The sequence below is a fragment of the Equus asinus genome, chromosome X (genome assembly GCF_041296235.1).
Source record: "Equus asinus isolate D_3611 breed Donkey chromosome X, EquAss-T2T_v2, whole genome shotgun sequence".
Taxonomy (NCBI): Eukaryota; Metazoa; Chordata; class Mammalia; order Perissodactyla; family Equidae; genus Equus; species Equus asinus.
In genome coordinates, this window is record NC_091820.1 from 6,757,243 (window position 1) to 6,766,991 (window position 9,749).

The 9,749-nt window shown below is 42.8% G+C and overlaps 1 protein-coding gene across 1 annotated transcript; it reads left to right on the forward strand.

Moving 5' to 3' along the window:
• Nucleotides 1-4,391: 4,391 nt before the first annotated feature.
• Nucleotides 4,392-6,975, forward strand: CLDN34 (claudin 34). The gene has a single exon (XM_070503009.1). The coding sequence runs from the start codon at nt 5,765-5,767 to the stop codon at nt 6,410-6,412; it is 648 nt and encodes a 215-aa protein (XP_070359110.1). The 5' UTR covers nt 4,392-5,764; the 3' UTR covers nt 6,413-6,975.
• The last annotated feature ends 2,774 nt before the right edge of the window (nt 6,976-9,749 follow it).

Genomic DNA, 9,749 nt, shown 5'->3' on the forward strand with positions numbered 1-9,749 from the left:
GTGATATGGGTTAGACACTATTTCTGAGGGACAAGAGAGAAAGTGATTAGGAGACAGGTCTGAATTGGTTAGATCTTGACAGTGGACTCCGATGGTCTATTAGTAAACATACCCGCCCCTGGGCGGTGGGGGGGCGTGGCAAAAGAAAAGCTGATAGACAAAAAGGATACAAATGTAGAAAAGAAACCAAAGACAGTGCCAGGATCAAGAAAAGAATGGGTGCTGTCATGGTGTTTAGGACCTAGCAACTAAGAATTTTGAAGGTGAGGACAATGAGTGGTGGAATATGGTAACAGTAGAAGGCTGAGGAGAGGGCCTTGGAATCGGACGCCAGGCCCACAGTGTGGCTGAGAACTCGTATCTGCCCAGACTGAGGAGCCAGCCAGGAAGAGTCGAGGATGTCCCAGAGGAGCTGTGCGCGCATCCGACGGGCTGGCCTGGTGAGCTAGCTGCCTCGTCCCTGACGCCCGTTCCTTTGGAAGCCACGTCACTGGTGAGTGGAGGCTCACTTCTTATTGGTTGTGTATTTACTATGGTAAAATAGTCGTAAAATTTATCATTTTACCATTTTTTTAATGTGTACAGTTCCATGGACATTCACACTGTTGTGCAACCATCCCACCATCTCCGGAACTTTTTCATCTTCCCAAACTCAGACTCAGTCCCCATTAAACACTAACTCCTCAATCCCCCCTCTCCTGGCACCCACCGTTCTACTTTCTGTGTCTGTGAGTTTGACTACTTTATGTATATCATACAATATTTGACCTTCCGTGTCTGGCTATTTCACTTAGCATAATTAGTCATCCACGTGGTAGCATGTGACAGAAGTTCCTTCCGTCTTCAGGGTGAATAGTATTCCCTTGTACGGATAGACCACATTTTGTCTATCCATTCATCCATGGATGGAAAACTGGGTCCCTTCTACCTTCTGGCTTTCGTGAATCATGCTGTTATGAACATGGATGTACAAAAGTCTGTTCGACTCCCTCGTGCGGCCGGAATCCAGAAGCACTACCTCAGTTTCCTTCTCCTCCTCCCCTCTCAGTCCAGGGGATGAGGTGCCCGTCCGCTCCCTGGTGACTCTCCTACCACGAGCTTTAATTGCGCTTGCTCCCACTTTACCCCCAAATGGTGTGTGGTAGGAGGATGGAATCTGCGGCCAGCTGCCTGTCTCCACCACCTACTTCCTGTGTGACTTTAGGCAAGTTACTCAACCTCTCTTTTCTCAGTACTTTCACCTATAAAACAAGGGGAAGAATCCTGCCCGCCCAGTAGGTTCCCCAAGACTCTTTCAGGGTGCTCAGTGTAGGGGTGGGGTCCACAAGGTCAAAACTATTTTCATAATGCTACTAAGATGGTAGATGCTTTTTTCACTCGCATTCTCTCATGAGTGTACAGTGGAGTTTTCTAGAGGCTCCATGACATTTGGTGTCAAAAAGCTGAATGCAGAAGTACATGTGACTCCAGTCACCTTCTGTTAAGCCTGACATTAAAGCGATTCGCAGAACGATAAAAACGATGCCCTCTAAATTTTGTTTGATTTCGAACATATACTTTTCATAAAAATCCTTATGTTAATATGTAGTGGTATATTCTATGAATTAATCTAAATTTCTCACTTTTAATTTCTAATATGGTAATATCTGTAGATGCAACCTGTGTGAACGAAAACTCTGGGGTCCTCAATAGTTTTTTTGTTTTTGTTTTTTCTTATTTTCGTAAACTACACATAACATAAAATTGCCCATTTTAACTGTTTTTAAGTGTACAGTTCACTGGCATTAAGTGCCTTCTCATTGCAGGTCAACCATCACCACCGTCCATCATCCACCTCCGGAACTTCTTCCATCATCCCAAACCGAAACTCCATCCCCGTTAAACAATAGCTCCCCACCTCAATAACTGTTAAGTGTAAAGGGAGGAGACTTTTGGTCCTGAGACCCAAGCGTTTAGGAGCTGCCTGGAGCGGTGCCTGGCCCCCGGAAGTGCTCTGGAAGGATGAGCTGTTCTCCACCGCGTGCTCCCCGGCGAGAGGCTGCCTCTGAGCCGGCTCTGTGGGGAATCACTGCGGCTGCTCACCTTCGATGGCGGGTGGCGGCGTCGGCGGGGCCTTGCTCCGCTCCGGTGCTCCCCCTCCTCTCAACTCACGAACTGGTTAACCTTGAAAACGAATGTTTCTGGCAAAAAATGAAAACCGGGGAAAAGGGGATGTACCTCCAGGGCCCTACCCCAGTCCCGCTGCCCAGAGATAATTTTTAACTATTTCCAGCACCAAAAGTTCTCTATTCATATGCAAACATGTTTTGTATATTCATATGTATTATGTTTATTCATATATAAACATATATGTTTTCCTTAATTTTCACTGAAATGGAAACGTTTCTATACAAACTCTACTGCACCACACATTTTTACTAAGCAAGGTATTCTGAATAGCTTTCCTTACCAGCACCCACCTCTCCCTCCTGCCTCCCTCTCCCTGATGGGGCCCCCACACCAGTGGTGATAAGGAATGTGCAAAGACCTACCGTGGACAGGACATTGCCCTCCCATCCCATACCTGCTCCCCCTCACAGACACTGCCCCCAGTGGGTCCAGGTGCTGTCCTTCTAGAATTTGCCGTATATATTCACGTGCATGGAAAGTAGATACATCTTTTCATATTTGCACAGAAGAGACTATGAAATACACATTATTCTGCAACATTTACCACCGGTGAAGGATCTTTCTACTTCAGCGCATGCATGCGCGTGTATATGGGGGGGGGGGCGGGTGGAGTGGGGGGAGGCGGTGTACTTATCTCAAACCTGGATCAATACAGCAGCCTCATGGCTAGTTTCCTGGTCCCACTGTTGCCCCCTACAGGCGATTCTCTGCCATGCAGCCTGCCAAGCTGGGCAAGCGGAACTGCTCACCCTCTTTTATGCATGGACCTCTTTAACTTCTAGTGAAGCCTATGGACTCCCTCCCAGAAAAGATATTTTAAAATGCATTTTTAAAATGCCCAGGGTTACAATTATCTGGAAACAATTATCAAAAAAAATTTTTAAACGCGGACATGGTAATTTATGCCACCACTCTGTCTGCAGCGCCTCCAGTCTTCCGTTCCTTCTCTTCCAGCTCGCATTCTGGCATGCGTTGACACAACTGCTCCCTTGCAGATTGCCTGCGCCCTTCCCTCTGAGAAAACCACCTCCCTCAGCAGACACATGTCACTCTAGGTCCTTGTTCCATTGGGTTTTTCAGCAAGAGGACTGAGGCTGGAATGCACAGCTGTTTTGAAGAATCTGCCTATTTGAGTTGAGGACAAAGTGACTTCTCTAATGTGACTTTGCTGGCACCAAAGGACGGCTTACCCTTAGGACAGAGTCTCTCGTCCCCATCCCTGGGATGTCAGAGGGCGCCCATGACTTATGAATTTTCATGTCCTTCAAAGCGTTATTCTCCTGAACGTAGCATACTAAAGGTGGGAGGGCTTGAATTGTCCCATGTCCCATTGCAACAGAATGAGCCGACTTCTAAGTCTGTGCCAGCTGAGGTGGTGTGCCATCTCTTTCACACACTTGAATTTCCTCCTTTAATAACACGTTTGGTTACCTTGAACATTTCAATCCTTCCTACCAGCCCATGTGCTCCAGTAGCCAGCTCCCAACCGGCAGTTCCGGCGGTCATCTCAAAAGAAGCGCTCATGGTCAAGTAACTCTCTCAACCCGACTGCCTGATTCCTGCCAATGTGCCATTTAAATTGTTCCTTCAAAATAACTTGTTCAGGATTGTCTGGCCAAAAAGAATGATCTTTATAAATATGACATCTGCCAGGAACGTTCTGGCCATGAGAAGGGATTTCTGGTATCAGTCTGGAAAGATCACCCATTCTGTCCTTCCCTCCCTCCTGGGGCCCTCCCCCATAACAAAGTCTGGACCATGCGATGCTCTCCACGAGCTGGCTTCAGAGTCTGCTCTGCCTCACTCTCTACCCATCTCTATGCTTATATCACTGCGCCCCCATTTCTCTCCAATTAAAAAAGTGATAGACTTTTTACCTTGAAACATAAAAAGAAAAGAAAAATCACTAGTAATCCCAATAGTCAAGAGGCATCTTGTTTTGTATCTTTCCAGCGTATTTGATGACGGGCAAAAGTAAGATCATACTACATCCTTACAGTTTACTATCTGCATTTTAACTTCAACCCGCCATGGACATTTCCCCACATTACTAAATATTCTTCTGCTTTTATATCTGCTAAGTATGACGGTGAATGAATTCCTTTAATACCTTCTAGATGTTACAGTGTATTTATGTACCAGAATTAATCTTCCATTGCTTCACAACTTTCGTGAAGTTTTTTTATTTTTCTTCTTTCAAACAATCATGCTCATGACGGAAATATACGAAAATATTGAACAACCAGATGTCATTAAAAAAAATCATAGTCTGAGATTAGAAACGCCATGTTGAGTGAAAGAACCAGTCACACAGAATGCCTACTGCGTGATTCCTATTTTGGAAAACAGGCAGGATTGAACCAGGGATGCATGCTGAAGTGGAAAATGGTAAAGATGAGGAAGGAAGTGGTGACACTGTCTGTCTTAACTGAGCAGTGGCTCCTTGGGTATTTGCCCTGGGTTAGTCACTGAGCTAAACACTTTGATTATGTGCGCTTTTCTATATGTATGTGATTCTTCATGATAAAAATAGCTTTAAAAATTCACAATCCTTCTAATCCAGTTAAAAACGTCTCTTACTAACTTAGCATCTAGACTGCCAGTTCTATTCATATCCATGACTACATTGCACGCACTGTTTTGTGACTTGCTGTTTGTACTTGATATATTGTAAGCATCTTCCTTTTGGTCACGTTATGTTTTAAGAGCACTAGGATGGCTGTAATCAAAAAAACAAAGTACCAAATGTTGGAGAAGATATGGAGAAACTGGAACCTTTGTACATTGCCAGTGGGGATGTAAAATGGTACAGCCACTTGGGGAAACAGTTTAGCAGTTTCTGAAACGTTAACCACATGAGCCTCTAAGCCCCCAGCTAGATAGCTCCACGAGAGGAATGGGGACTTATGCCATCCAGAGTTTTATAGACAAATGTTTAAAGCAGCATTGTTCATAATAGCCAAAACTTGGAACCAATCCAGATGTCCAAAAACTGATGAGTGAATAAACACAATTCCATCCGTACAGCTGAATACTACTCTGCAATAAAAAGGAACAGACCACTCACACTCCTCATGCATGCTACAACGTGGATGAACCTTGAAAACATGATGCGAGGTGAGAAGAGCCAAACACAGATTATTGTACCTCGTACGATTCCGGTTTTATTTTTAATGTTGGTGTGTAGCTCCCTTGCACGGATAGAGCATGACTTATTTAACCAAGCCCCATTGCTGGACTTGCTGTTGTTTCCCATTTTTCAATATGACCGTGCTGTGATGACCATCTTTGTGACTAAATATTTGTGGCCAATCTTAGTTATGTCTTTGGACAAATGCCCAGAAGTGGAACCGCCTGTCTGAAGGTTTGTGCCTTTTAAGGCTTTCAGTAAATATTGCCAAATGGCCCTTCACAAAGTTTGTTCAGTTGGCGCTCCAATTGGCAGAGCGTGAGCATCACATGTCTCTGCTCTCAAATATAGGACTTCCCTCTCGAACATGGCACTGCTCACCCACGGGGGGCTGTTCCAGGCCCCAGGGTCCCACCCTCATAATGTCCTGTATTTGTTTGCAGTTCCCCTGGGTACGTGGCCACCATGATCCTGCTCATCAATAGTGCCCATTGCCAAGTGGCAGGTTTCGCTGTAGCCACCGTGGGATGGATCCTCTCCACCATTTGCATGGGCTTTGCGGAGTGGCGAGTGTGGTACATGAACAACACCTCACTCCTCCCCTCGGGCCTGGCCCGTGTGGGAATGTGGAAAATCTGCATTTACTACCATGCTGACAACTTCTACAGAGCCACATCGTGTTACCATTACACCTACTGTGATACTTTTCTCCCTCTTGATATTCGTATTGCTCAAAACCTCCTGCTGATCGCCAGCATTCTAGGGCTCTTGGGGAAAGCCTCCATCACCTTTGCGCTTAGGAATGTGTACATGGGAATTCTTAGGAAGAATGCCACCTGCAATGCATTTGTTGCTTCAGGAATTCTGAACATAGCTGCTGGTGTCTGTATCTCCGTAGCTGTGACCTGGAATTACCACTCAGTGATGAATGAAGAGGGAATTGCCTTCCCACCATATTTCTATGTGCCCTTCAAGCCGGATGCTCAGGAAATTGGCAATGCCATTATCGTGGCATGTCTGGCTGCCTTCCTGATGTTGTTAAGTGGATTGTGTTTCCTCTCTTATAAATTCCCCCTGGACAGCCACGTGTGTCCTGAAATTTCAGAAATATAAAATTCCTGGTTTCGTTGGCTTTGCACATCGAAGATTACCAGGAGTTTATGGGAAGTATTATCAGGAGGCTCTATCAAATATTTCCAAGGACTCACGACCATGGCAAAGGTAGATTTGGACAGAAATAGCCCACTGTTTCCTTCTGTGTCTGAATTTGGTTCATTGGTTGGTTGAATTAGGAGCTTCATTGAAAAAAACAAATCTTGCCCACCTGCCAGTTGGTCTTATTGGATCTGGATTTTAACTATTGTTGGATAAATAATCAACCTAAACAATAAACCTACTATATGGAAAGAAGAGTTTCTGAGATTCTCGCATCTCCCTCTTAAACTTCTGCTAAATACAACCGACCTTATTTCCTATGGCACAATAATAACATCTCTATCATATAAAATTTCTAAAAATGTGCAAAAGTAGAGGGAATAGCATAAGGAATACCCCCACGTTCATTACCAGAATCCAGTTATCGAGATTCTGCCATATTAGCTTTCTCTCTCCTTTCTTTCCCCCCGTTAATCTATTTTTCTTTTTCCGAAGGATTTTAAAGCAGACCCCAGACATTATGTCCCTTCATCCCTACGTACTTCAATATTACTCTCTTAAAAAATCGACGTTTCCTTGCAAACACATATTATACCTAAAATAAAGATTAAGAATTATTCCTTGTTATCATCAAATACTTAGTCAGAATTTTTTAATGCCTCAAAAATAATTCCATGGGGCCGGCCCCATGGCCTAGTGGTTAAGTTGACACACTCCACTTTGGCAGCCCGGGGTTTGCCAGTTTAGATCCCGGGTGCAGACCTATGCACCGCTTATCAAGCCATGCTGTGTCGACGACCCACATATGAAGTAGAAGAATACTGGCACAGATGTTAGCTCAGCACTAATCTTTCTCAAGCAGAAAAAGAGGAAAATTGGCAACAGATGTTAGCTCAGGGCTAATCTTCCTCAGCAAAAATATAATAATAATAATAGCTCTACAGTTTTATTTTTTCTGCATAAGGGGCTTACTCTGCCTCTTAAGTATTAATTTTAAAGCACTCTCCCTACTGCACCCTCTCTGCCCTTTTTTCAAAAAATAGTTTTGATTTTCTGAAAAAAGTGGGTCAATTGTCCTGTCATTAACATTGTTGCCTCCGAGGCTGGGTTAGATTCCGGCTCAGCTCTTTGAGGAAGACTGTTTCAAAGGTGGTGCCCTCTTCTTCACACTGAATACATTGTACCAAGTGGCATGTGGTAATTGTCCTTTTTAATGATGCTAAGATCACTGAGTGATGCTAAGATGCTCATGGTGGATCCACAAGGGAAAAGCCCGATCCCTCTTGTAAATTTCATCAAACTTCCACATAATGGTTTCATCTATTGATAGTCCCTGTTTGAATCAGTTATTGTACTAAGGATTACAAGTGGTAACTTTCTAACATGAACATTCTGGCCAGATTTATAAGCTGTGATGTCTTTGTAAAGAACTTTCTCTCATCAAGTATGGCTACTTGGTTATTCTAAAATTCAACTGATACAAAAAAGGCAAGGTAAATGCTTCATTTTTTTCCCCCTCTAATTGTTAAATTTCTAGAGTAAGAGGGGAGAATGCCCTAATTACCTTTGATGTTGATCAATGTGTTTTTTAAAAATTGGTTTTTATGAGCCAGCCCTGATGGTCCAGTGGTTAAGGTTCGGCACTCACCCCGCTCCAGCGGCCCGGGTTCCCTTCCCAGTCACAGAACCATACCACCCGTCTGTCAGTCGCCATGCTGTGGCGGTGGCTCACATAGAACTAGAACAACTTACAGCTGGTATATACAACTGTGCACTGGGGCTTTGGGGAGAAGAAAAAGCAATTGTTTTTGCTACTATCTCGGTTTTCCTTTCTGTCTTTTTGTTCTGTGAGTATCAACTCAACTCTTGAGTATGAACTCATGAGATTGTTTCCATGTTTTTATTAGGGAAATTTTCAGATGCATTCAAAAGTAGCCAGACAATTATCTTAGCTTCAAGAATTATGGGACCGGCCCTGTGGCCAAGTGGTTAAGTTTGAGCACTCTGCTTCGGCAGCCCAGGGTTTCACCAGTTCAAATCCTGGGCGCGGACATGGCACCACTCATCAGGCCGTGCTGAGGCAGGCAGCATCCCACATGCCACAACTGGAAGGACCCACAACTAGAAAGGCACAACTATGTACTGGGGGGCTTTGGGGAGAAAAGGAAAAATAAAATGTTTTTAAAAAAAGAAAAGAAAAAATAAATATGTGGCCAATTGTGTTTCATCTCTACCCTCACTGACTCTCACCAACTCCAGTCTTGGATTATGTTGTAATAAATCACTGGCAATGTACTATTTTATTCATAAATACTTTAGTATGCATTTCTGAAAGATAAGGACTTCTTTTTTTTTTCATGTAACTACATTGGCATTATCACACCAAAAAAAGTTAACAATGGCTTCTCAAATTTCCCTAATTGTTTCATAAATGTTTTTAACAGCAACTTGTGAGTTTCTATGTATTCAAAGTGTTTCACTCAATTGCATTTGTTATTCCTTTTATGATCAAATTGTCCCATCCTTGGCAATGGAGCCCCAGGGACATGTGTCCTTTGACATATCTCTATTGGTATTATTTTAAGATGAGAAAAGCACCTTTATTCAAGACAATCATAGCATACTATTTACCTCAAACCACTCTTCACTTTATCAATAAAATTCATGCTATGAAAATGATTTTCTAGAGAATAAAAGGGTAGAGAGAAGGACATATCAACAACAGAATTAACAACTACATTCATCAAATGTTAGAGAGGTGTTGAAATGGAAGCATAGTTATTTACTCTATGTCTAACTACCCTTTAAACCTGTGGTTCTTAACCTCATAGAAATTCTCCGTGGAATAATTCCCATACACACAAAACTTCGCACAGGTTCACAACTCTCTTGAAACCTATTCATGAATCTCCTTTTCAAAATAAATGATAATTTCCAGAAATTGATTTATTATTTCATGGACATTCTAGAAACTCCCCCTTCTCATGATTTTCAGCTTATTTTTTAATTAACTTTATCAGTTAAAAACTTAGTAGAATATTAATGAGTACTGACATATCCTGCTTAAAATTATTTTGTTAAACAGCTTTGAGTGATGGTTCTTAAGGTTAAAGTTTAAGAATAAAAGCATTTTTAATAAAATTGAATCATGACTAAAGTCATTTTCCTTTCTTTCAAGAAACATGACTAGAAAGCATATTAATATTTGGAAGAGAAGGATTTTACTGCAGAAACACTGTCTCAGGAGCCAAGCAAACTCTAAATGCAGTGAGACCATTGAGCCATCTTTATAAAC

Coding starts and splice junctions, on each gene's coding strand:
- CLDN34 (XM_070503009.1), top strand. CDS start 5,765: ATGATCCTGCTCATCAATAGTGCCCATTGCCAAGTGGCAGGTTTCGCT.